General features: G+C 44.8%; 2 protein-coding genes across 3 annotated transcripts; one reads left to right on the forward strand and one right to left on the reverse strand.

Moving 5' to 3' along the window:
* Nucleotides 1-612: 612 nt before the first annotated feature.
* Nucleotides 613-11,718, reverse strand: LOC147352587 (C-C motif chemokine 3-like). 2 transcript variants are annotated; one of them, XM_086360343.1, is made up of 4 exons: nucleotides 11,636-11,718; nucleotides 2,317-2,500; nucleotides 1,479-1,593; nucleotides 613-1,082 (listed from the first exon to the last, which is right to left on the reverse strand). In XM_086360343.1, the coding sequence occupies exons 2-4, from the start codon at nucleotides 2,378-2,380 to the stop codon at nucleotides 992-994; spliced, it is 270 nt and encodes an 89-aa protein (XP_086216469.1). In that variant the 5' UTR covers nucleotides 2,381-2,500; nucleotides 11,636-11,718; the 3' UTR covers nucleotides 613-991. The 2 variants fall into 2 exon arrangements, with proteins under 2 accessions (XP_086216469.1, XP_086216470.1); XM_086360344.1 differs by lacking the exon at nucleotides 11,636-11,718 and adding an exon at nucleotides 2,594-2,676.
* A 611-nt stretch (nucleotides 11,719-12,329) lies between these two features.
* On the forward strand, nucleotides 12,330-14,083 carry LOC147352588 (C-C motif chemokine 3-like). The gene is made up of 3 exons (XM_086360342.1): nucleotides 12,330-12,631; nucleotides 13,086-13,200; nucleotides 13,602-14,083. The coding sequence occupies exons 1-3, from the start codon at nucleotides 12,556-12,558 to the stop codon at nucleotides 13,690-13,692; spliced, it is 282 nt and encodes a 93-aa protein (XP_086216468.1). The 5' UTR covers nucleotides 12,330-12,555; the 3' UTR covers nucleotides 13,693-14,083.
* The last annotated feature ends 12,960 nt before the right edge of the window (nucleotides 14,084-27,043 follow it).

Genomic DNA, 27,043 nt, shown 5'->3' on the forward strand with positions numbered 1-27,043 from the left:
TCACTTCTGGCTCACTGAGGTAGTCTGTCTCTTGGCAGGGAATTGTGCATTCCTGGTAAATCTGCTTCAAGTGATTTACACACTAAGAGACAATGTCTTAGTGTTAAGTTGAGAGTGTGGGTCTTGCTCTCATCTGCAGGTTTGACCATGGCGTTACTAGCTGTATGACCTTGGATAAGCTCACTGAAACTGTTTTCTCATTTGTCAAAGGGAGATACTCAGAGTACACACAGCACAGTGATTTTGAAGAACAGACTATGCATGTAAATCCCTTAGTATAGACCGTGGTTCATAGTAAGTCCTCAAAAGCTGTTAGTCCTTATTCTTAAGAAAGCTTAAATACACATGATCAAATGCTTTGCTTTGGTGTTATTTAAGTGATGAATTTCCTTGCTGCACATTAGTTTACATTTGTTTTCAATCCTTTGCTTTTTTTCTGAACTACAAGAAGTATTTCTCTGGTATAAAGCTGGTGTGGTTGAAATGACACTTATCCTCATTCTCTTGACTTCCCTTTCTGCTCAGATGCCTCTATGCATTCTTTCTTATTCTTTCCAACCAATGAAACTGATTTGTCAAGGGGGAAAAAAAAGTGAAGCCATAAGTCTAAAATATATTTAAGAAATAAAAATAATCTTTATTATTCTGACATTTTTAACAGAGGAAAAGTCTCAGAAAAACTCAATAAGCATCTGTTGATGGATGTGTAGCCAGAGACAGAGTATAAATCATTACTCATCAGCCTCCGCGTGATTGACTGGGAAGGGGCTTGGGAATGAGAGGGCATCATAGGATGTCTCAGAGAAAGCATCAAATGAATAAAACAATTTACATTTCAGTAGTTTAACTAAAGTAAAGAAAGTTTCCAGAATGTGGTGAGTGGAGGGGAGAGGGACTCATGGGAGAGGAAACTTCCGGGCTTGCAGTCCCCTTGCTCAGGTCCCTGAGGCCCAGTCTCTGCCCACATTTCAATAGGTTCCTTCTGGACCACTCAGGGGCTCTTCTCCAGGTCCCTGATGTATTCCTGGACCCAGCTATCAGCAGGATCGACACAGACAGATAGGCCCCTTCTGGTGAGGAAGCTGTGGAGAGGGCAGACGTATAGTACAGAGAATGAGTAGGGATGGTTTTGACCACCTGTGGCCTCTGCATCTTCATCCCTATGGGATTTATGGAGATAACCTCAGGCCACCTCCTTTCTGCTGCCACCTTCCTTTCCTCTTTTCCCTCCACTTCTGGCCACATCCTCCCTGGCTCCCTGCAAGCCTCGTCCCATGTCAGGAGACAGCCCATTGACCTCTCCCTGTGTCCAGTATGGACAAAAGGCCCAAGAGTGCTGAGCACCTTCCCAGGATGACCCTTTACCATGAACTGGTGCTCTTGAGATCTACTCCCTGCTCTGACCCCTATGGATACCCCTCACCCTTGCCTCCATGTCCTGAGTCTCCCCAGGGTTGAACAGGAGGACTGACACTTACATGATACCAGATTTGGGGCAGTTGCTGCTGGTCTTAAAATAGTTAACCACATTTCCACGGGGGATTTTCCCAGAGGTGTAGGTGAAGCAGCAAGTGGGTGGGGTGTGAACCCTTTCTGTACAGGAATAAGAATAACAGTTACGCAGGAGCAAAGTCAGGAACACATGGTGGGCAAAGGAAACTGGAAATCATTTGATTCTTTCATTTGCTAGTTTCTCATTAATATCCCTAGTCTTGTCTTTGGATTTGTCTCTTCATTTGATCTCTATCTTTCTCTACAGGGAACTAAACCCTAGAACATCTACTCCCTACTCCCAGCTTCCTTTGTGGAAATGTTTTCCTGATCAATTAAAGCATTAAGTGCATGCTAAGTCACTTCTGTCATGTCTGACTCTTTGTGACCCCATGGACTGTAGCCCAGCAGGATCCTTTGTCTGTGGGATTCTCCAGGCAAAACTAATGAAGTGGATTGCTATGCCCTCCTCCAGGGGATCTTTCCAACCCAGGGATCAAACCAGCATCTCAAGCATCTCCTGTATTGCAGTCAAGATTCTTTACCACGGAGCCACCGAGGAAGCCCCCTCTACCTCATGCTAACAAGCAAACATGTTAGACTTCAAGTTTCTCACCTAAAAAGTAGGATAAAACTTCTCCTAACTCCAACCTGCAGCCCAAATCAATGCACTCCTTTTGAAGCTTCTTGAAAAAAGCAACCATGTCATTTTTGAAACCCCATTCAATGTTCTTTAATTTCACACAAGGGTTCTTAAGCCACAGCACTCGGGCTGGACTTTGGACTACAGTATGAGTAGCAACTGACAATGGATAGCAGACTTACCTCGTGCACAGGAGCAGAGGGCCACAGTGCAGAGGACAAAGACAGCAGCCACGAGGACCTTCATGATGCTGGACAGGCAGGCAGAAGAGTGTGGGCAGAGCTGAGAAGGGGCTTGGGAACTCACTTCTGCTTGTCTCCTTCTTGGATGTGAGCTGTCTTCTCTTCTTTTTCTGGATGCCCTGGGCTGTGGGAATATAAAAGTCAGAGGTGTCTATGGTGGAATTTTAAGTGTAGTCATGTCCTGTGAGTTGCACCACGCAGGGCTGCCTTTGATTACCAGAGGAGCTCAGGGAGCACATAACACATAGTTCAGTTACTAATTTGCTTGGTGCTTATGAGAAAGTTGTTTCTCCAGATGGTGGACTAGAAGTTGGCACCGCCCAGGGATCAGCCTTAGCTGTTTCCTTTCCATGTGACAGATTTCTCTCTGAAGTGAGTGATCACAGCCTTCTTTCATAGAGCAGGGTGCCTTGATGCTGCTGCTGCTGCTGCTAAGTCGCTTCAGTCGTGTCCGACTCTGTGCGACCCCATAGACAGCAGCCCACCAGGCTCCCCTGTCCCCGGGATTCTCCAGGCAAGAATACTGGAGTGAGTTGCCATTTCCTTCTCCAATGCATGAAAGTGAAAAAATAAAGTGAAGTCGCTCAGTCGTGTCCGACTCCTAGCGACCCCATGGACTGCAGCCTACCAGGCTCCTGCATCCATGGGATTTTCCAGGCAAGAGTACTGGAGTGGGGTGCCATCACCTTCTCCGAGGGTGCCTTGATAGACTCCCATAATTGTCCTAAGTGTCTAAATGTGACGTGTAAAAACTCCACTGAACCTCAAGAAGGATACGCTGAGCTTAACCACTTCCTAGATGGAAAGAACAGAATTGGAAAGCCTGGAGGTGCAAGGGTGGTGAAAGTCAGGATTAGCTTTCCAGTAACTGGACTATTTGCCAAATAATCATTGCAGCCCTACAATAAAGTCTGGATTTAATGCTGGATGAGGGTCAGCAGATGTAAAAATGTCTATACTCTGAACCAGAAATTCTATTTTTCAGAATCTATTTTATGGAAATGCACTCATAAATGGGGAAAATTTTAAAGACAGTGTTATTTGGGGTAGCTAATCTATGATAAAATAATTGACACTAAACTACATACTCTACAATGTTGGAATAATAGAATAAATCCACTGATAGACATAAAGGCTAATGTATAGGATCCTAAAGCCAGCCTCTTAAACAAATAGAATGACAAGAACAGACTTAATTTTTTTAGCATTAATTTTTATGGGAGATCAATCCTGGGTGTTCATTGGAAGGACTGATGCTGAAGCTGAAACTCCAATACTTTGGCCACCTCATGCGAAGAGTTAACTCATTGGAAAAGACCCTGATGCTCAGAGGGATTGGAGGCAGGAGGAGAAGGGGACGACAGAGGATGAGATGGCTGGATGGCATCACTGACTCGATGGACATGAGTTTGAGTGAACTCCAGGAGTTGGTGATGGACAGGGAAGCCTGGTGTGCTGTGATTCATGGGGTTGTAAAGGGTTGGACACGACTGAGAGACTGAACTGAACTGATAGTTTCTTTACAATGTTGTGTTAGCTTCTGCTGTATAGCAAAGTGAATCTCCTATGTGTTTACATATGTCCCCTCTATTTTAATTTCCTTCCCATTTAGGTCACCACAGAGCATCAAGTAGATTTCCCTGTGCTATAGTAGATATGCAATAGTTATCTATTTTATACATAGTAGTGTACATATGTCCATCCCAATCTCCCAATTCATCCCATTCCCCTTTCCTCTATGGTACCATATGTTTGTTCCCTATGCCCATGACAGACTTGATTTTTAATATTAAATATTAAAAAGCAAGATGCAGAAAACATCCTGGGAAGAGGAAAAAACAGAAAGAAATAAATCTACTATCTGTGCTTATCTGCTTTTCATCCCATGTCCCATGGGTTGTCTTCCTCCACAAGCCTTGCCTGTCTCTAGGAAGCAGGAATGATCCTGATATGATACCAGGGTAGGAGCACGGGCTGGGGGTACTACCATGATCATCAACAAAGTTGTGGTGAGTCTGGATAGAAATAAGAGAAACAGCAGGCACTGAGGTGTCTGCCCTAACCATGAGGAAGTGGCAATCAAGAGCCACTTCAAAAGAGCTACAATCAAAAGCCAGGTCAATTTCTTCCCCCGTTGGAGGGCGGCCGGCCAGAAGTTGGTGGAGATGTTAATGCTCAGGGCCTGCAGAGTAGGGCACAAAAAGAACCAAGTAAATTAAGCATTTCTTCTTGACCGTGAATTACTGTTTTGAATCTCTTCCTGTCTTGTTCTCAGTCTCTGGCTCCCTCTTCAGGGAATATAGCTATTGGAGCAGGGAGCCCCTGTTTGTCTCTTTCGGGGGAACTTCATCTGGTCCATAGAGACATTTGCTAGCAAGATGCCACCTTCTGTACATCACCCGAAGAGTGGAGCTCCTTGGGAGAGTTGAGGGGCTCTGTCATTTGGCTCATCCTAGGAACCAATCAAACCTGGCATTTGCATCTTGTTAATGAATGCTGAAACTCCAATATTTTGGCCACCTGATGCAAAGAACTGACTCCTTGGAAAAGACCCTGATGCTGGGAAAGATTGAAGGCAGAAGAAGGGGACGACAGAGGTTGAGATGGTTGGATAGCATCATCAACTCAATGGACATGAGTTTGAGCAAGCTTTGGGAGTTAGTGATGGACAGGGAAGCCTGGCGTGCTGCAGTCCATGGAGTCACAAAGAGTCAGACATGCCTGAGTGACTGCACTCAACTGAATGAATGCATTAGACCTCAATTTTCCCCACTAAAAGTGGGTCCTAGTCCTCTTCTGCCTATCTAAGAGAGCTACAAGTTTTGGGGAAGTTTGGGAAACAGCTTGGAGCATTTTGAAAGCTTCTGTGAAGTTTTTTGCTTTCATGTGGGGAATCTCAACCCATAGGCTTAAGTGATGTGGTTTAGACATCTGTCCAGAGCAGTGAGAAGCAATTTTAAAAGGAAGAAAGGGTGAGAGTTGAGTCTTGTGATACAGACAAGACTCGTGAACTGAGGCTTGTGGTGAGGAGATGGTTGACTAGGGCAGCATGGGGACTTGCGTGGGGAAATCATTGATGATGGGCAGGAAGAGGGCAAAGTCAAGATAGAATGGGGCAAGTGCTGCTGCCTCCATCCTTCGGGAGTCCATCCTGTATCCTTGTCCCTTTATAGGCAACTCTAGAGCATGAGAAGCTGGAGGCTGGGCGTGATCAGAGGGGAAGTTGCTGCATGGTGTCTTGTTATGAGTTGCACATGTTGGGGTCCCTGGGGTCACACAGAGGTTCAGAGCATCCAAGAAGAGCCCAGTTGCTCATTTTTGGGGGCTGATTGGCTGGAAAGTTTTTTGCCAGTGACAGGAGGTGAGATGATGCTAGTGTCAGAGCCGTAAGGACATGGAAAGATCTACAGATTAATAGTTCCTCCCACAGAGCAGATCTGATGCTCTGCTGCAGCTGTTCTGATCATAGAGGGTGACACCTACGGGTAATGTCACAGCACCCTGAGCACACAAGTCCCACTGGAAACCGCATCCTGGGTGAAAAGGACCATGACATCATGTTGCTCGGACCGCTTCAGAGGAAATGATTCACAAACAAGGAGGTGGGGGAGCCAGGAGTTGCCGTCATTAAGGGACCAAGCTTAGCTGGTCTTCTACCACGAACAGAGCTTTATGGATCATACCATTCCCTTTTGCTTTTCTCAGAGCAGACATTTCTAATGTTCTTCAAGGTGTTTTGACTATGACATATCTACTGATGCCATCGAGTCTTCAGTAGCCTGAGCCGTGTTTGATCCAGACTCAGATGGACAGAATGGAATTGGGGAAGTCTGGGCTACAGACACGACCATGGTAGATGAAGTCAGCTTTTAAATCCACTTTTCCCATTCATCAAACGTTCACCAGTCCCCACAATATGCCGTCATCTTGTTTAACAGTTGGGTATAGAAATGAACACACATTAGACATAGGGTGTCTCTATAGATCAGGAGCCCTAAATGTCTTTATTTTCTGGCCCAGAAAGTCTACAACTAGAAAAATATCCTATGGGAAAACACGTCATTTGTCGAAAAGTTTTATGCATATAGATATTTGGTGCAGTGTATTTATAGCAAATAAAAATCAAAAACAGTCCAAATGAGCTACAGTAGCACATGATAATATTAATGCACTATGTTGATGGATGAGTAAATTAAGCAGCTCTTAAAAATACTGGAATGATTTGGGAAAGTCTTGTAATGTTAAGTATAAATAAGAAAACTACAAATTGCATCTGTTAGGTAGGTAGAATAGGGAAAAGGAGTCCAAAATGGCAGTGGCTAAAAGACAAGAAAGGGAAAAGCCGGTGAAAATAGACAAAGGAAGGTCAGAGGACCCGAGTGAGGACCTCAGGTAAAACAAACACCACTCCTGGCTGACCCAATTTACATAGGACAGGCCCAGGGAGGGAAACATATAAAAAGAGGAGCCAAAGCTAGCTCTCTCTCTCTCTCTCTCTCTTTCTCCCCCGCACGCTGGGGCGCTCTTCTCTTCATGTCTTTGGGTCGATGTGCCCTCACACCTCGAAGATGGATTTTCCTGCTATCTTCTAAATAAAATAGAGCGGTAACACTGATTTGTCTAAGAGCTATAACACGGTCCGCTCAAGACCTGAGAGCTATAATACCATCTGTCCAAGACCCAAGAGCTATGACACGCCGAGGGGGGCCTTAATGTCCGTCACTCCAAATCTTTGTTGTGACGAGACAAAAACCGAGGAACATACACTCCCTTGACACATCCATATCATGACTACAGTTATGTCCCTTCCCCTGGTAAAAAGTAAGTAACTGAAATATCAAAAGCCTAGGGAAAACTGCACTTGAAAGAAATAAACCAAGTTAATAGTGGTTAAGTTTGGGTAATAGAACTTTCCCTACCTTTAAGCAAAGACATTGTATTTAGATGAGCCTCAGAATTCATTTAGGCCACAATAAGACAGGAAGAATGTAGATGAAAACTCCTCACATTCTTACTTACAATTGCCATGCTGCCTACCCAACTTTCAGAAATTAAACAATATTTTTCTATTTTCTATATACTTAAAATCAATTTTTACTACTTTTGAGGGTAATCTATAGTTAGCATCACAAATTATGTTAAAAAATTAAATTAAAAGCAGTAGTAACACTGCTTTTTCTCTGCCTCTCTGAGACTCCCTCCTATACCTGTGGATGAGGCTTTTTGTGAAGACCTGATGCCTGAGCAACACAAGAGAAGACTCTGCACATGGACACCACCAGATGGTCAACACTGAAATCAGACTGGTTATATTCTTTGCAGCCAAAGATGGAGAAGCTCTATACAGTCAGCAGAAACAAGACTGGAAGCTGACTGTGTGGCTCAGATCATGATCTCCTTATTGCCAAATTCAGACTTAAATTGAAGAAAGTAGGGAAAACCACTAGACCACTGAGGTATGACCTAAATCAAATCCCTTACAATTATATACTGAAAGTGAGAAATAGATTCAAGGGCTTAGATCTGATAGACAAAGTGCCTGATGAACTACGGACAGAGGTTCATGACATTGAACAGGAGGCAGGAATCAAGAACATCCTCAAGAAAAAGCAATGCGAAAAGACAAAATGGTTGTCTGATGAGGCCTTACAAATAGCTGAGAAAAGAAGAGAAGTGAAAGGCAAAGGAGAAAAGGAAAGATACACCCATGTAAATACAGAGTTCCAAAGAATAGCAAGGAGAGATAAGAAAGCCTTCCTCAGGAATCAGTGCAAAGAAATAGAGGAAAACAACAGAATGGGAAAGACTAAAGATCTCTTCAAAAGAATTAGAGATACCAAGGGAACATTTCATGCAAAGATGGGCATAATAAAGAACAGAAATGGTATGGACCTAACAGAAGCAGAAGATATTAAGAAGAGGTGGCAAGAATACACAGAAGAACTATACAAAACAGATCTTAACGACCTCCAAAAAAGATAATCACGATGGTATGATCACTCAGAGCCAGCCATCCTGGAATGTGAACTCAAGTGGGCCATAGGAAGCATCACTACGAACAAAGCTAATGGAGGTGATGGAATTCCAGTTGAGTTATTTCAAATTTTAAAAGATGATGCTGTAAAAGTGCTGCACTCAATATGCCAGCAAATTTGAAAAACTCAGCAGTGGCCACAGGACTGGAAAAGGTCAGTTTTCATTCTATTCCCCAAAAAAGGGAATACCAAAGAATGCTCAAAGTACCCCACAGTTGCGCTCATCTCACACGCTAGTAAAGTAATGCTCAAAATTCTCCAAGCCAGGTTTCAACAGTATGTGAACTGTGAACTTCAGATGTTCAAGCTGGATTTAGAAAAGGCAGAGGAACTTGAGATCAAATTGGCAACATCTGTTGGATCATCGAAAAAGCAAGAGAGTTCAAGAAAAACATCTACTTCTGCTTTATTGACTATGCCAAAGCCTTTGGCTATGTCAGTTCAATTCAGTTCAGTCGCTCAGTCGTGTCCAACTCTTGGCGACCCCATGAATCGCAGCACGCCAGGCCCCCCTGTCCATCACCAACTCCCGGAGTTTACCCAAACTCATGTCCATTGAATCGGTGATGCCATCCAACCATCTCATCCTCTGTCGTCCCCTTCTCCTCCTGCCTTCAGTCTTTCCCAACATCAGGGTCTTTTCAGATGAGTCAGCTCTTTGCATCAGGTAGCCAAAATATTGCAGTTTCAGCTTCAACATCAGTCCTTCCAATGAACATCCAGGACTGATCTCCTTTAGGATGGACTGGTTGGATCTCCCTGTAGTCCAAGGGACTCTCAAGAGTCTTCTCCAACACCACAGTTCAAAAGCATCAATTCTTCTGCACTCAGCTTTCTTTATAGTCCAACTCTCACATCCATACATGACTACTGGAAAAACCATAGCCTTGAGTAGACAGACCTTTGTTGACAAAGTAATGTCTCTGCTTTTTAATATGCTGTCTAGGGTGGTCATAATTTTCCTTTCAAGGAGTAAGCGTCTTTTAATTTCATGGCTGCAGTCACATCTGCAGTGATTTTGGAGCCCCCAAAATAAAGCCAAATACTGTTTCCACTGCTTCCCCATCTATTTGCCCTGAAGTGATGGGACCACATGCCATGATCTTTGTTTTCTGAATGTTGAGCTTTAAGCCAACTTTTCACTCTCTTCTTTCACTTTCATCAAGAGGCTTTTTAGTGCTTGTTCCTTTTCTGCCATAAGGGTGGTGTCATCTGCATATCTGAGGTTATTGATATTTCTCCCAGCAATCTTGATTCCAGCTTGTGCTTCTTCCAGCCCAGTGTTTCTCATGATGTACTCTGCACATAAGTTAAATAAGCAGGGTGACAATATACAGCCTTGACGTACTCCTTTTCCTATTTGGAACCAGTCTGTTGTTCCATGTCCAGTTTCAACTGTATGGATCAGAACAAAGTCTGGAAAATTTAAGAGATAGGAATACCAGACCACCTGACCTGCCTCTTGAGAAATCTGTATGCAGGTCAGCAAGCAGCAGTTATAACTGGACATGGAACAACAGACTGGTTCCAAATAGGAAAAGGAATACATCAAGGCTATATATTGTCACCCTGCTTATTTAACTTATATGCAGAGTACATCGTGAGAAATGCTGGGCTGGATGAAGCACAAGCTGGAATCAAGATTGCCGGGAGAAATATCAACCTCAGATATGCAGATGACACCACCCTTATGGCAGAAAGTGAAGAAGCACTAAAGAGCCTCTTGATGAAGTGAAAGAGGAGAGTGAAAAAGTTGGCTTAAAACTCAGCATTCAAATAACTAAGATCATGGCATCTGGTCACATCACTTCAGGGCAAATAGATGGGGAAGCAGTGGAAACAGTGACTTTATTTTTTTGGGGTCCAAAATCACTGCAGATGGTGACTGCAGCCATGATATAAAAAGATGCTTACTCCTTGGAAGAAAAGTTATGACCAACCTAGACAGCATTATTAAAAAGCAGAGATATTACTTTGTCAACAAAGGTCCATCTAGTCAGAGCTATGGTTTTTCCAGTAGTCATATATGGATGTGAGAGTTGGACTATAAAGAAAGTTGAGAACCAAAGAATTGATGCTTTCGAACTGTGGTGTTTGAGAAGACTCTTGAGAGTCCGTTGGACTTCAAGGAGATCCAACCAGTCCATCCTAAAGGAAATCAGTCCTGAATATTCATTGGAAGCACTGATGCTGAAGCTGAAACTCTAATACTTTGGCCACCTGATGCAAAGAACTGACTCCTTGGAAAAGATTCCGATGCTGGGAAAGATTGAAGGCAAGGGGAGAAGGGGATGACAGAGGATGAGGTGGTTGGATGGCATCACCGACATGATGGACATGAGTTTGAGCAAGCTTTGGGAGTTGATGACAGACAGGGAAGCCTGGCATGTTGTAGTTCATGGGGTCGCAAACAGTCAGACACAACTGAGCAACTGAACTGAACTGAACTGATGCCTGAACAGCAGCAGCCATGAGATGAAAGCCCAAAGAAGAAAAGCCAACAAAATGATGTGGGAAGGGGAGATGTTAAAGAGTTTTTAATGATGCCACTGAGCTACCAGACAAACCCTGGAGTTTTCTCCTTGATTTTACAATAAGGAAATAGGAAATGTCATTGTTACTTAAAGAAAGTAAAATTTCTTTACTTTCACAGTTTCTAATGGTGAATTATTATTACAAGAGGTGAATATACCTCATGTAATTGTAGGCCACTTTTAACTATTATAAATAAGCTGTAACAAACACTATTATGCATACAATCTCATCATTGTGTTTATGTTCATAGGATAGGTCCCTGGCAGCTGCTGCTGAGTCACTTCAGTCGTGTCTGACTCTGTGCGACCCCATAGATGGCAGCCCACCAGGCTCCCCTGTCCCTGGGATTCTCCAGGCAAGAACACTGGAGTGGGTTGCCATTTCCTTCTCCAATGCATGGCAGAGACCTTTGCTATCCAAAGAGTAACAACATTTTAAAGCTCCTCATATTAGCTCCCAGTTAGTCCAGCTAACCCAGAGACCAGCGGTCTTGTGTCAGCCTCAGTCTGTTGATGGTGATGCCTGCAGGCACTCACCTGGGCTATATTTTTTGTGGGAGCCCCACTGACATTTCCCAACTGGAGCCAAAGTTGAAGCTGCATCAGCCATTGTGGTTCTTACTGTGATTGCAACACACACCTCAGCAACAACCATCGGGGGAGTTTGAAAAGACAAGGTTTGTTACTCACCGTCCTGGAGGGTACCTGGAACTGCTGAGGCCACACAGCAAGGTCTCACAGAGGGAGAGAGCTCAGACCTGGGCTCTGCTTTTATTGGGGTGAGGGTGGGGTGCCCAGGGTATTGCATGTTCACTCTTTATTGGTGAATTTAAAAGATAAGACAGAAAGTGTGGAAGGGAAAAGGGAAGCCACTCAAATGGTCAGTTATCTAGGTCATCCAGAACTTTCTAAAAGGGGAACTCCATGGGTAGGGCAGCCTGGCCCATCATCTAGTTCTGTAACGGGGGATGTGCTTATTCAAGATGGATATCTTTGAAATGGATGCCTCGCAATCAAAAGCTTAAGGTAGAATGTTTGAGGAATGAGCCAAAGTCTGAAAGGCCAGCCTCACTCCGGCCCCTTCTGCAGCTGAGTATTCCCCAGATCTGTCCCCACCCAGGGTGTGCTTTTAGCTTGGGTTGGGGGGCTTCTCAAGACTCCGTGGTATTATCGTCTAGGTCAGAGCTGTGTTGTCGGGACAGCTGGGGGTGGGTCCCAGAAGGTTCAGCTCTGTGGGGAGATGCTTGGTGTATAGACCTGCCCTTGTGAGAAAGCACCACATAACCTTGTCACAGGGTCACACCAGCCTCTCACCTCCTCTCACTGGGGAAACCATTTCCCCATCAAGTAAGCAACACGAGCGTTCCTGCAAATACGCTGAGCCCTTGTGGTGACCCGAAGCTTTGCTGGCTTCTGCCACTCACAGCATGATACCAACGCTGCGACAAAAAACACACCCCCCGCCTTGGTCTCCACAAGTTTCCGTCCTCTAGTGTCCCAAGGCTGCCTATAAAGAGAGGACACAGCCCAGACCCCAGCAGGAGGCTGCAGCTTCAAGTCTCGAGTCCAGCTCCACTGGGCCCACCTGACTCTCTCACCCACCCAGCATCATGGAGGTCCCCGTGGCCGCCCTGGCTGTCTTGCTGCTCACCGCGGCCCTCTCTGCCCACACCTGCTCTGCCAGCCGTGAGTCCGCCTTCCCTTCCTTCTGGCCTGTCCCCAACACTTGGCTGGGGCTTGGGCCACAGTGCCGAAGTCTTTCACCTGAGCCCTTAAGTAGAGAGCTTTAGAGAGACTTCAGACACTATTTCCTGAGCAGAATTTTCCTTCCCAAGGGGGATTTTAGCAGTTCTATTCTCTGGCTCTGAGAGAGTGGTGGGGAGGCCCATTTTATGGATTCCTGGGAAAATGAGGCCCAGGTGGGATTCTGACAAAAGCTGGAATCTGTGTCCAGTGGGCTCCCAGTGTAGCCTTTGGTCTCCTCTGGAATCCAGTTGAAATAACACCACTTCCTCCTGGATTCCCCCGCCCCCACCCCCACCCCCCGCACTGCGTCCTGCAGGTCTCCTGACCCTCGAGGGGCTGCTGGCTGCCTTTCCCCATGAACAAGGACTTACCACGGTCTGTCCCTCTCTCACAGTTGGTGCCAACACCCCGACCGCCTGCTGCTTCTCCTTCGTCTCCCGGCAGATCCCGCGCAAATTCGTGGACGACTATTATGAGACCAGCAGCCAGTGCTCCAAGCCCGGCATCATGTAAGGGCCAGCCTTCCTGCCCCCCCTGGGGAAGAAGCCTGGGGGTCTGAGGCACCTCCTCGGAGCTCAGGACACCAGGGGGGCCCCTGCCATCTTTTCTCACCTGGTTTGGGGCCTGCAGAGGGTCCTGAGGGTCTGCCCCTGGGCAGAGGAAGGAGAGGGAAGGGGTGACAGCAGGAAGCTGTCCTCTCTCATTTGCCAAACAACGATGCTGGCTTTCCGAGGGGATCCCCATAGGAGACCCAGGAAGGTCTGTGAACCCCAGAGTTAAGGGGACATGATTTGAGCATGTGGACAGGCCCTGAGATGTCCGGGGCAGAAGGAGGGAGAGGTCCCTGGGGGCTCAGGATCCCCCCAATGCTGCACTCACCAGTGTGTAACCCTTCTGCTGCTCTCCACAGCTTCAAGACCAAAAGAGGCCGGCAGGTCTGTGCCGACCCCAGTGAGGACTGGGTCCAGGAATACATCACCGACCTGGAGCTGAATCCCTGAGTTGCCTGGGAGCTGCAGGGAAGATGTTCCCTCTATGGACAGTCGGGGAAGCAGGGCGATGACCCTGGGACTCCAAAAGGCACCTCTTCTGTGGGTCACACCCCATCCCCAGCCACTCACTGGGGCCCTCCTTCACTTTAATGTCTCCTATTTAACTTTTGTCATTTATTTCCGCCGTCGAAGTGTGTGATGTCATGAATATCTGCTCTGACCCCCTCTTCCCCTTCCTCCGTAACTGTCCTCACTCTCAGTACTTGGATCAATCAGTGTGATTGGCGCTCTCCTGGCACCACTCGTATCATACATGCCAAACAACAAATGCTGGTTGAGTGGTTTTGCCCAGGACTGTGACTCAAAATATTGAAGGCTCTTCCATAAAAGGTAAACCAGGCTTTTCCTTGTGGTGACTCTTGATTTTGTCTTCCCAGCAGCCAGAATCACAGATTGAGACTAATATTGGGGGGAAAGTAGGGGAATATGAAAAGAGGCAGAAACCACGAGAAAGAAAAAGCATCCTAGAACAAGAACACCAGACATTCCCCTGGAGATGCTGTCCTGGAAAGTTGAAACTGACACTTTTTTTTAATTAAAAAATAATTTTAAGTAAAAAGATTTTCATTTATCTATATTAAAAATTGTTTATATTTTTAACTGTGTTGGGTCTTAGTTACAGCACAAGGGCTCTTTAGTTGAGGTACCAGGGCTTAGTTAACCCCTGGCAGGTGCCATCTTAGTCCCCTGACTAGGGAAGGAACTCGAGGCCCCTGCATTGGAAGGCAGATTGTTAACTACTGAACCACCAGGGAAGCCCTAACACATTATTTTACAACCAAATCATAATTGATACAGTCTAGGAAGTTTTCCTACTTAAATGAATACCAAGGTGATGTGTATTTGTACACACAAATGTGTTTTCATGAATGATTTCCTCAAAATGATGGCTAACTCTTATTGAGGGTTTACTGGGTGCTGGGTTTGATGCTAAGTGCTTACAGTAGTGCTGTGCTGAGTGTTTGCCTTGGTGACAGTCTAGCCAACCCTGCCTGCAGTCTAGCAAGGATCTCCTACCCGCCAGTTGACTGAGAGCTTTGCTCACCTTCTCCATTGTTCTGCACTCTGCTTTGTGGGGGAATGTCCTTCAAGCCACATCTGAGCTGAGGTTTGGGAGCTAGAGTGGTCAGTTACATATAATTATAGGGGGAAGAATTCTTTAATATAAGCATGTCCCATGCAATTGCTGAGACATGCTTATACAAAAATTATTTGTTGTGTATCTGAAATTCAGTTTTAACTGGCATTCCTGTCTTTCACCTGGTAACACTACTCGGGGTGCACATCTCTCATAAAGGCTGCCTATTTCCTGTTAGAGTTGAGTAACCCAGGGTTGGTTTGAAGGCAGAGTAGTGCTTTTCAACCTCGAATTCACATTAGAATCATTTGGGGGAGCTTTATACTTTTTAATTAATTAATTTTAGCTGCACTGGGTCTTTGTTGCAGTGCACAGGCTTCTCACCGAGGTGCCTGCCTCCTGCTAAGTCACTTCAGTCGCGTCCGACTCTTTGCAACCCCATGGACTGTAGCCCACCGGGCTCCTCTGTCCATGGGATTCTCCAGGCAAGAATACTGGAGTGGGTTGCCACGCCCTCCTCCAGGGGATCTTCCTGACCCAGGGATTGAACCCTCGTCTCTTATGTGTCCTGCATTGGCAGGAGGGTTCTTTACCACTAGCGCCACTGGGAAGCTCCTCTCACTGAGGTGGTTCCTCTCACTTTCGTGCACGGGCTTCACTAGCTGTGGCATGTAGACTCTAGACCTTGTGCTCAATAGTTGTGGCAAACGGGCTTAGTTGCTCCTTAGCAAGTGGACTCTTTCTGAACCAGGGATCAAGCCTGTGTTCCCTGCATTGGTAGGTGGATTCTAAACCACCGGACTACCAGACAAGTCCACGGGGAGCTTTCTAAAAACTTCATTGCCAGGAGCTCGCCTCCAAAGTTAAGGATTTAGTGAGGTCTAGGTGAAACCTGGGCGTCAGTAATTTTAAAATGTTAATGTACAGCTAGTTTGAGAGCCGATGTTGGAGTGTAGTCATAACCTGTTTTTGGCTGGTCTTGGGGTTTCAGAGGAAATACAACTCCCTTCCAGTTTTTCAAGGCTTCTGATCTGTTTTTTTGGTCAAGTCCGTTGGATGGTTAATTAGCAGAAAATCTGTCAGCTACTGTTACTTTTAGAACAGGGATTTAAGACTCCTCCTCTCTCACAGTGCTGGGAGCTCTGGGCCTCCGTTTTCGCCACCACAGCCCCCATGTAACTGGCTCTGGGCTCCACACTGCCCTCTGCTGATGAAACGATGCCACAGGCGGGGAGGTTGCCCTGATAAGCTCCCTGCCTGCAAACGCATCCCACAAGCCCACCTCCTCACAGGGAACACGAGGGTTGGTTTTGTTCACAGGATGAATTTCTTAGAGGAGGGGTCTGAGAACAGGATGAACCGGGCTGTTTATGGATTCCACTTTTTGTCCTTTCTAGTCTCCCATCCTGTCATTTCTGCTCATATTAACCTTAGCTTGGAGGGGAGAATTCTGCTTTTCCAGATGACTGATTTCTCAACCAGCAAGCAGAAAGGGTTTCTCTTAAGCAAACTAATTTTTTTTTCCTTCTCTGCTATCGGAGGAGGGGCCAGTTTCAAGGTGAATTAGTCTCTTTCTTAGAGGGCTTTGCTGATGTAACATGAAGCAATCAGTCTTCAACATTCTGCATTTTCCTTTTTGATGCAAACTTGGTAGGCAGATTCTCATCTTGACCAGCTGTCGTGCTGGTTAGAGATGTCCTCCCTGACTTTGACCTCAGCTACTGCCCTCAGCCAAGGTCACTTTTGCGATCTGCTGCTTGCAGCACTGCCGTCTATGTCATGTATACCTGTGGCGGATTCATTTTGATATTTGGCAAAACTAATACAATTATGTAAAGTTTAAAAATAAAATAAAATTAAAAAATAAAAATAAAAAACAAAAAACAAACAAAAAAAACACCTCATAAATATGTCAGCTCGGGATGACAGAGGATGAGATGGTTGGGTTGCATCACCAACTCAACGGGTTGGTGCAAGTTTGAGCAAGCTCCGGGAGATAATGAAGGACAGGGAAGTCTGGGGTGCTGCAGTCCATGGGTTTGCAAAAAGTCGAACATGACTGAGGGACTGAACAACAGCAAATCAGAAAAGCTGGCTCCATCTGACTTAACTGATGATACTCGAAACTTGTTATTAATAGTTTGCATAACTAAAGTTACAAGAAGTAGATTACCTTCAGGCAAAACTTGATCCAGAAAAAAAAAAAAAAAAGGAAAAAAAGCCAACTTGATCCAGTGGTCCTTAAAGTATCACCACAAACCATGTTCCTTTCTGAACTTCTGATCTCCCTTCAATTTGAGAGCTTCCTCCTAGGACATCAACTGTAGCCAGCTTGCTTGCAGTCCCCACCAGCCCGCCTTGAAACGCCTTCGTGTGGTTTCAAGGAAAGAGGTAACGATCTCTCCTCACAAAGGGTGGAACCCAGCAGGTGGGCCACTCTTGCTTCTTCCTGTGGATGCAGAATGAACTTGTCCCCTTCCTGAGCCAGACTGAGTGGGAGAAAAGAAACTGACATAAGAGACAGGGCAGAGAAAGGAGTGTGGGGGCAGCCATGCTCCCATCACATGGAGTGAATTTCCTCTTTGTCAAACCAACTTGTGGAAGGTTCTGGAGCTTTTTTTTTCCCCTCAAAAAAAGCTTTGAATTTTGTATCGGGCTATATATTGGGCTATAGCTGATTAAAAGTGTTGTGATGGTTTCAGGTGGACAGCAAAAGGATTCAGCCATACATATATTACATGTATCCATTCTGCCCCAAACCACCCTCCCATCTTGCCTGCCATATAACATTGAGCAGAATTCCCTGTGCCATGCAGTAGGTCCTTGTTGGTTATCTGTTTTAAATATGGCAGTGCGTATGGAAGGTTCTGGAGCTTGAGCATTCTTCTCATTGACACTACACAGATTGGGGAATTATATATCCCACCTCATCTGAAGAAGACCCCATTTTTGCTGGTTATGCTAGAATATTACTAACAGTATCCTCTTTGTCTCTCAAAATCGTCATCCTAACAATAGTAGGTCTACGGCTTGAAGGGTCTCCAGTGACATGTGCCGGTGAGATGGTCTCAGAGTTGATATCCATAAAGGTCCCTGACTGTGTGGGCAACGGATGCTGAAATCCAGTCTGCATGCCGCCTAGACAGTCTTACATCCAACACAGGGCCAGGTGTGCTCCAAGAGGGAGCCTTTTTTTAATGTCCTTAGGCTAGCAACGGCCCGGGTGTGCTGCCAATGGTGTGGGTGGAGGGAGAGGTGAAGGATGCAGGCAAAAGTGGGGTGCTGACATCAGGGAACTAGGCAAAGAAAGGACCCACAGAACCCCCTCCATGCAAAGAAATGCATGTGCTGCCCAAGAGAGCATCAGTGGCTTGTTGGCATTAAAAAGAGAGGCAGAGAAGACAAGCAGAAGGGAACAGGGACTACATCTGTGTACATTTACAAGAACTTCTCTTTACTCCATTATCACCCCACATAGACGCCTTCTCCCCAACACACCAGAAGAATTAGGCCTTTAAAAGAGAGGAGGGGAAGGGGTCCAGGACCACCTAAAGCCTCATCTTGCTCCAAAAACCTCTAAGCCTGATTTGCACCAGTGGGAGGAGTGGAGGGGGTGAGAAGTGGAAATGAGATCAAATTTGAATTGGAGCTTTAAACTAAAAGAATTTTAATTACTGAATGTGGCCAGAAGGTTATGGAATCTGCCCAAATGATGTTAAGGTTGCTGGAAGAAAAGTTCAGCATTTTATGTTTATTTTCTGTAACCGTTAGGATCAGTTCAGTTCCGTTCAGTTCAGTCGCTCAGTCATGTCCAACTCTTTGTGACCCCATGAACCGCAGCACGCCAGGCCTCCCTGTCCATCACCAACTCCCAAAGACTGCTCAAACTCATATCAATCAGGTTGGTGATGCCATCCAGCCATCTCATCCTCTGTCATCCCCTTCTCCTCCTGCCTTTAATCTTTCCCAACACCAGGGTCTTTTCCAATGAGTCAGTTCTTTGCATCAGGTGGCCAAAGTATAGGATAAGGCAGTTAGGATAGGACAGGCTATAGCTGACTAACAACCCCTCAATGGATTAACAAAATAAAAGTTTCTCACTAGCACCAGATCTGACGTAGGTCAGGTTGCTGGTTCTCAAAACTGAGTGTGCGCCAGAGCCACCTGGAAGGCCTGTCTAAGCACAGAGTCCTGGTCCCCACGTGAGAGACTCTGATGCTGCATGTCTGGGGTCCGGCTCAGCTCTGCTTTTCTCATGGGCTTTCCGGTGATGCTGATGGTGCTGGTGCATGAACCACACTTGGAGTAGTACTGACCCCAGAGCAGCTTGCCTCTAGGTGGTGACACAGGAATCCAGGCTGCTACCATCCTGTAGCTATCGATTCTGGAATGAGGAAGGAGACAGAAAAGCCATACTGCTTTTAACTGTCCTGGCCCAGAAGGGACGCACATCACCTCTGCTTATAGTCCATTGACCAGAAATAGTCACAAGAGACCAATTCGTCTGCAATGCAGGGAAACACATAGGCTATTAATGTTTAGGGAGTGCTAACGTCTCTGCCAGTTACTCTCAACAAGAGGTTAACCAATGAAAGGGGGCCTTCCAAGGTGAATTTTTTCTGGATACACCAGGTGGCTAGTGGGATCTTAGTTCCCCAGAGACTGAACCTATGTTCTTGGCAGTAAGAGCCGAGTCCTAACCACTGGGCCACCAAGGAACTCCTGACCAGTGTGAACTTGCAGTCTACGCAGGTACTTACAGCTGCCCAAATGAAAGGTATATTCCATATTCAGAGTTTTAAATTAATACCATTGATATCTTTTCATCTCAGCACATTCATAGCAATACTTCTTCCTTTTCAAGGGTTTCATATGTATTATGTGGGTGTACTATGGTATTTTTAACATTTAGAACGCTTGTGCACTGGTTTTTTGTTAGTTTGTTTTTGGCTGCGCTGGGTCTTTGTTGCTGAGAGCAGGCTTTCTCTAGTTGGAGCCGTCGGGGGCTTCTCTTCATCGTGGTGCACAGGCTTCTCACTGCCGTGGTTTCTCTGGTTGTGGAGCGTGGGCTCTAGGCTTATGGGTGAAGCGTATGGGCTTCAGTAGGTGCAGCACACAGGCTCTCAGGAGTTGTGGCTCGCAGGCTTAGTCGCTCCTTGGCATGTGGGGTCCTCCCAGACCAGGATCGAACCCTTGTCCCCTGCATTGGCAGTCAGATTCTTAGCCACTGTGCCACTAGGGAAGTCCATGTACTATGATGTTTTAGACTATTGTCTCTCTCTCTTTTTTTTGATGAATTTGTTTCTCTTTCATTGCTTTCACTAACAGGTCTGCAAAGAACTGTGTGCCGACACCTTTATATCTTTACGTGGTGTTTCTTGAAATAGATTTCTCGAAATAAGATAGATTGAAGGGTTTGTACATTTTAAAATCTGCTAGAAACTGTCATTATGCTTCAAAAACCCTGACCATCAAAATTCCACTTTTTAATACTAAAAAAATAAAGTGCTAGTGTTAAGTTGCTTCAGTCGTGTCTGACTCTGTGACCCTGAGGACTGTAGCCTCAGGCTTGTCTGTCCACGAGATTCTCCAGGCAAGAATACTGGAGTGGGTTTGCCACGCCCTCCTCCAGAGGATCTTCCTGACCCAGGAACTGAACCCTCGTCTCTTGTGTCTCCTGCATTGGCAGGTGGGTTTTTTTTTTTTTAAACCACTCATGCCACCTGGGAAAACAGAGATTTTAAAACAAAACAAAGTGAGTAGGGCTTAACAAAAAGTAATATACATTTGTATTTCTCATAAGCATGTAGAATTTCTCCCTCTTGAATTTTACAACAGAGACTCTGATTTAGTCTAACTTTCTTATTCTTAAAAACATAATCTAGGCCAGGACTCAGGAAAGTTTTCCATGAAGGGTCAGATAGTAAATGTTTTGGGCTTTGCAGGCATACAGTCTCAGTGGCAATTATTCCGCTCTGCCATAGTAGTGGGAAAGCACCCACAGACTCTATGGAATGGAATGGATATGGTTGTGTTCCTCTGAAATGTTATTTGTTAAGACAGATATCGTGTTGGATTTCTTTTTTTTGGCCATGACACATGGCATATAGGGATCTTGGTTCCCCAACCAGGGATCAAGCTGGTGGCCTCTGCAGTGGAAGCTTGGAGTCTTAACCACTGGACCACCAGAGAAATGGCTTTGTGCTGGATTTGTTCTGAGGACTGTAGTCTGCTAAACCTGATCTTGGAGAAGGCAATGGCGCCCCACTCCAGTACTCTTGCCTGGAAAATCCCATGGATGGAGGAGCCTGGTAGGCTGCAGTCCTTGGGGTCGCTAAGAGTCGGACACGACTGAGCGACTTCACTTTCACTTTTCACTTTCATGCCTTGGAGAAGGAAATGGCAACCCACTCCAGTGTTCTTGCCTGGAGAATCCCAGGGACGGGGGAGCCTGGTGGGCTGCCGTCTATGGGGTCGCACAGAGTCCGACACGACTGAAGCAACTTAACAGCAGCAGCAGCAAACCTGATCTAGATAATTGATCTAATAAATCATTTGTCTGGAAGTCTTGTTGCCTATATCAGCTGATTATTTTTTTCTTCTCTGATGTTAGCCATTGATTTTGTGGCTCCATGGATTCTAAGAAAATCATATTCAGGTAACATGTCTATTGCCACATGCATCTTATTAAGAAGAGTGGTAAATTCTATTGACTAATTCTGTGGTTTTTGGTTTTTTGGCTTCATGTAAATCACTTGGGAATTTGGGGGAAAAAATCTAGATTCCTTGGTCCAAATTCAAGAAATTCTGATTGTGACTATTTTAAACAATCTTGCCAGATGGTTCTGAGCTGCTTGGAGAAATGCTGATATTGGTTTGTATTTCAGTTATACTATTTATTAGCTACATGACAGTGGGTGAATTGTTTCAATTCTCTGATCCAACAACATGTTTACTTCTATCAAACGGGGATACTTAGCTCTTGGTGGAATTGTTAGGATTTAAAGAACGATATATAATTCTTGGGCTTCCCTGGTGACTCAGATGGTAAAGAATCTGCCTGCAATGCAGGAGACCTGGGTTTGATCCCTGGGTCAGGAAGATCCCCTGGAGAAGGGAATGGCAATCCACTCCAGTATCCTTGCCTGGAGAATCCCGTGGACAGAGGAGCCTGGTGGGCTACCGACCACAGGGTCACAGAGAGTCAGACTCGACTGAGCGACTAAGCACAGCACACAGCACAGACTTCAGTGCATGAATATATAACAAGAATGAATTTACCTGAATCATATAGATGATGCACTAAGTGCTAGCATTTTATAAAAGAATCATTATTTTGCAAAATCGTCTTCCAGTTTTAACTTTCAGGGGTATGTTGCCTCTAGATGTGTTTCAAACCTAAAGCCCGGCCCTCAGGCTGGGGCACGAGGGGACGCCAACAGGCCTGTTTCACAGAGAGGCTGCTCTGTTTCAGCGTGCTGTTCATGCCGTGCCCTGAGGCTGGTAGCCTGTTTTCCCTGATTGTTACAGTCCGGAGGGACCCAGGAATGCAAGCCCCTGTGGCAACTGGAGTCAGGCGTTCACTGGGCATCCCCCGGAAGCAGCTGCAAAGCCCAGACACCAGATGGAAAAACTTGGGCCTCATCTTGCTCCTTCAGGTGTGTGTAAAAGCCCTTCTCTGAGGGACGCACATGTCCTGGAGTGTGGCGGGGATGAACACAAAGACAGTGCCCACTGCTTGGAGGATAAAGATGTCATGGGCGGAGGAAAAAACAAAACCATCACCACCACCACAAAAAACCCAGTGCTGACGACTGGCTTTGGTAGAGAGCAGGAAAAGAGCAAAATGGTTCTACCATGCCCATTCCTGGAGACTATCCCAGCGGCCGGCCCCTCAGGCCGCTGCTTTACGATGAGTGAATGTGAGTCTTTGTCATCAAGCCTGGCGCTTCTGTGCTGGTTCCTGGGGCGAGTGAGCTTGCCTCAGGAGCCCCTTAAGAGGCATTTCTCAGTTTGCTACAGCCCTTTGGGTCTCGTGGACACATGCCCCATTGGTTTTCGAAGCCAGATGTTTAGAGAGCTCATTTCTCAAGGGCTGTTCTTAAAAGTCGGGCAAAGAACTTTTCAGGTAAAAGTTCTCAGTTGTTGGGTTGCAAGTCCTTTGCTTCCTGGGGAGAAGCTCCTGGTTTGTGTGTTCCCTCCTGACTGTGGGTGGTCACGCTGAGGTTGAGGTTAACGGCCAGACCACATTTCAGACTCTCCTATCCCCCTCTCATGAGGCACTTTGGAAAAAAAAAAAAAAATTGAGATTTTTTTTTTACAATACTGCATTAGTTTCAGATGAGCAACGTGGTGATTCAAAATTGGTATAAATTATACTCCATTTATAGCTATTATGGGGCTTCCCAGGCTGTGCTAGTGGTAAAGAATCTGCCTGCCAATGCAGGAAATATAAGAGACGCAGATTTGATCCCAGGGTTGGGAAGATCCCCTGGAGGAGGAATTGGCAACCCACTCCAGTATTCTCGCCTGGAGAGGCAAGAGGAGCCTGGCGGGCTACAGTCCATAGGGTTGCACAGAGTCGGACACGACTGAAGCGACCTAGCAAGCATGTAGCTACTGTAACATATCGGTTGCATTCTCTATGCTGTGTATACCTGCAGCTTATTTATTTCACATATAGTTGCATCTCATTACATGTAGCTTGCATCTCTTCATCGTCTCCCTCATCTTGCTCCTCCTCTGCTCCCACTCCCCACTGGTGACTAATAGTTCTTTATATCTGTGAGTCTGTTTCCTTTCCTTACTATTTACTGATTTATTTGTTATATCCCATACGTAAGTAATAACACACAGTATCTGTTTTTCTTTGTCTGACTTATTTTACTAAGCATCATGCCTTCCAAGTTCATCCATGTTATTGCAATTGGCAAAATTTCATTCTTTTTTAATGGTTGAGTAACATTTCCTTGTATGTATATAACCACCTACTCTTATCCATTCATCTATTTAAAGACTGAGGGCAGTTGGGTTGTTTTCATGCCTTGGCAATTGTAAATAAAGCTGCTATGAACACTGGGTTGCATGTATCTTTTCAGATTAGTGTTTTCTCTTTTTCCTGATGTATATCCAGGAGTGGAATTGTTGGATGGTATGGTAGTTCTAGTTTTGTTTTTTGAGGAACCCCCATACTATTTTCCACAGTGACTGCATCAATTTTCAATCCCACCAACAGTGTTCAAGGGTCTCCTTTTCTCCATATCCTCACCAAAATTTGTTACTTGTGGTCTATTTGAACATAGCCATTCTGACCAGTTTGAGGTGATAATTCATTGTGGTTTTGATTTACATTCCTGACAATTAGCAATGTTGAATGTCTTTTTATGTTCCTGTAGGCCATCTGATGTCTTCCTGGAAAAATGCCTATTAGTATTTTCTGCTCATTTTTTAATTGGGTTGTTTGTTTATTGCTGAGTTTCATGGGCTGTTTATATGTTTTGAGTATTAACTCTTTACCAGTCATATCACTTGCAAATACTTTCTTCCATTTTGTAGGTTATCCTTTCATTCTGCTGAGAGTTTCCTTTGCTGTGCAAAAACTTCTAAGTTTAATCAAGTCCCATTTGTTTATTTTTGGCTTTGTTTCCTTTGCTGAAGGAGACAGATCCCAAAAAATATTGCTATGGTTTATGTCAAAGAGTGCTCTGCCTCTGTTCTCTTCTTGTAGGGAAACAGAGCAGGGCCCTGTGGTCTTTGACCTTCCCCTCCCCCGCCACCCTGCCTGTAGTCTGTGGAAAATTTTAGGCAAAGAATAAGTTTAATCAGAGAAGTGAGAAATGCAGAAACAAAGGAAAACAGCCAAAGGAGACCAAAAATTAATAACGTAGTCATCGAGCATAGTCGAGGACCTTTTGTTCCTTCTCAAGGGCTGTAGATAATCTTCTGAGCCATATCCTGGAAGCTGTCCTATAGATACCAAAGAAGTTAACTAGATAATGACCAGACTGTATCTATGACATAAGCTGCCACAACTCCGAGAGCTGGCCTCGAAGAAATGGGAAAAAGCAGACCCTGGAACAGAAGGTTAACTGTACCTGAAACAACCAAGATGATGCTGGCAGACCCCTGATGAGCAATTTGAAGATGACTGTTAGAGCTGACGGAGCTGCTTTGCAGCCCTCTCCTGTCTACGAGAGCTCTTGCCCCGATGGTTGCCAGTGAGGGGAGAGCTGGCCTTTGGACAGATGCTCACCTTCACTTCCCACGCCCCTACTTTATTCTGAAATAAAGCAAACTTTCCTTTCCACCAACCTGGCCTGTTTATTGACTTTTGAGCAGCAAGCAGCCAGACCCCACACATTCTTTCAGAAAGGGTAGTTTTATGGTTTCCAGTCTTATATTTAGGTCTCTAATCCATTTTGAGTTTATTTTTGTATATGGTGTGAGAAAATGTTCTAATTTCCTTCTTTTACATGTAGTCGTCCAGTTTCCCTAGTACCACTTACTGAAGAGACAATCTTTTCTCCATTCTTGCCTCCTTTGTCATAGATTAAATTGAATATAAGTGTATTCATTTATTTCTGAGCTCCCAGTTCTGTTTCATGGATCTTTGTGTCTGCTTTTGACCAGGATCATATTACTTCGACTATTGTAGTGATGTAGTATAGTCTGAAGACAGGGAGTGTGATTCCTTCAGCTCTGTTCTTTCTCAAGATTCCTTTGGCTATTCCGAGACTTAATTTTTTCTATGTAATTTTAAAAATATTTGTTCTAGTTCTGTCAAAATTGCCATTGGTATTTTCATAGGGATTGCCTTGAATCTGCATAATGCCTTGGGTAACATGGTCATTTTAACAATATTAATTTTTCCAATTAATCACTAATAACATGGTATCTTTTCATCTGTTTGTGTTGTCTTCAATGTCTTTCATCAGCATCTTACAGTTTTCCAAATGCAGATCTTCTACTTTCTTAGGTAGGTTTATTCCTAGGGATCGTATTCTTTCTGATGCAATTGTAAGTGGAATTGCTTCCTTAATTTCTTTCTAATAGTCCATTATTAGTGTATAGAAATGCAACAGATTTCTGTATATTAATTTTGTATCCTGCAACTTTACTGAATTCAATGATGAGGTCTAGTAGTTTGTGTGTGTGTGTTTGTGTGTGTGTGTGTGTGTATTATAGATTTTGTGGTTACTCTGAGGTTTATAAATAGCAATCTATATATATATATATTGTAGGTTGCTGATCTCTTAGTTTCAAGCACATTTTAGCAACCCTCCATTTTTATTCTCTTCCCCTTATGATTACTGATCTTGATATCATATTTTACATCTAATTGTTTTGTTTATGCCTTAAACTGCTTATTGTGGATATGGATGATTTTACTACTTCTGTCTTTTAACCTTCCTACTAGCTTAGTAGAGGCTTCCCTGGTGGCTTGGTGGTAAAGAATCCACCTGCCAATGCAAGAGACATGGGTTCAGTCCCTGGGTTGGGAAGATCCCTTGGAGAAGGAAATGGCAGCCCACTCCAGTATTCTTGCCTGGGAAATCCCATAGACAGAGGAGCCTGGTGGGCTACAATCTATGGCACTGCAAAAGAGTCAGACACAGTTTAGCGACTAAACAACAATAACTAGCTTTGTGCATGGTTAATTTACTGATAAGCCTTTTCCTTTCACGGTTTTCATGCTTCCAGTTATGGCCTTTTCACTTACAGATGTCCCTTTAACATTTCTTGTAAAGCTGGTTTGGTGGCATTAAACTCTTTTAGCTTTTGCTTGTCTGTAAAACTTGATCTCTGCATCAAATCCAAATGAAAGACTGTCAGGTAGAGTGATTCTTGGTTGTAGATTTTCCCCTTTCATCATTTTAAATGTATTATTCCACTCCTTTCTGGCCCGTGGAGTTTCTGCTGAGAAGTCCTCTGAAAGCCTATGGGAGTTCCCTTGTGATTAACTTTTTGCTTTGTCAATGCTGCTTTTAATATTCTCTTTAATTTTTGCCATTTCAATTACAATGTGTTATGATGTGGTTCTCTTTGGGCTGATCCTGTTTGAGACTCTGTGATTCCTGGACTCGGGTGTCCATTTCCTTTCCCAGGTTAGGGAAGTTTTCAGCTATTATGTCTTCAGATATGTTATCTGCGGTACTTCCTGGGTGGCGCTAGTGGTAACAAACCCACCTGCCAATGCAAGAGACACAGGTTCAATCCCTGGTT

The sequence above is a fragment of the Bos grunniens genome, chromosome 19 (assembly GCF_055505025.1).
Source record: "Bos grunniens cultivar Pamir isolate PY7600 chromosome 19, Bosgru_T2T1.0, whole genome shotgun sequence".
Taxonomy (NCBI): Eukaryota; Metazoa; Chordata; class Mammalia; order Artiodactyla; family Bovidae; genus Bos; species Bos grunniens.

Excerpts from the sequence above, each read along its gene's own strand:
- LOC147352588 (XM_086360342.1), top strand. The coding sequence starts at position 12,556 with ATGGAGGTCCCCGTGGCCGCCCTGGCTGTCTTGCTGCTCACCGCGGCC. Across the intron at positions 12,632-13,085 it reads CCACACCTGCTCTGCCAGCC|TTGGTGCCAACACCCCGACC; the intron begins GTGAGTCCGCCT and ends CCTCTCTCACAG. Across the intron at positions 13,201-13,601 it reads TGCTCCAAGCCCGGCATCAT|CTTCAAGACCAAAAGAGGCC; the intron begins GTAAGGGCCAGC and ends TGCTCTCCACAG.
- LOC147352587 (XM_086360343.1), bottom strand. The coding sequence starts at position 2,380 with ATGAAGGTCCTCGTGGCTGCTGTCTTTGTCCTCTGCACTGTGGCCCTC. Across the intron at positions 1,594-2,316 it reads CCTCTGCTCCTGTGCACGAG|AAAGGGTTCACACCCCACCC; the intron begins GTAAGTCTGCTA and ends ATTCCTGTACAG. Across the intron at positions 1,083-1,478 it reads TGCCCCAAATCTGGTATCAT|CTTCCTCACCAGAAGGGGCC; the intron begins GTAAGTGTCAGT and ends CCCTCTCCACAG.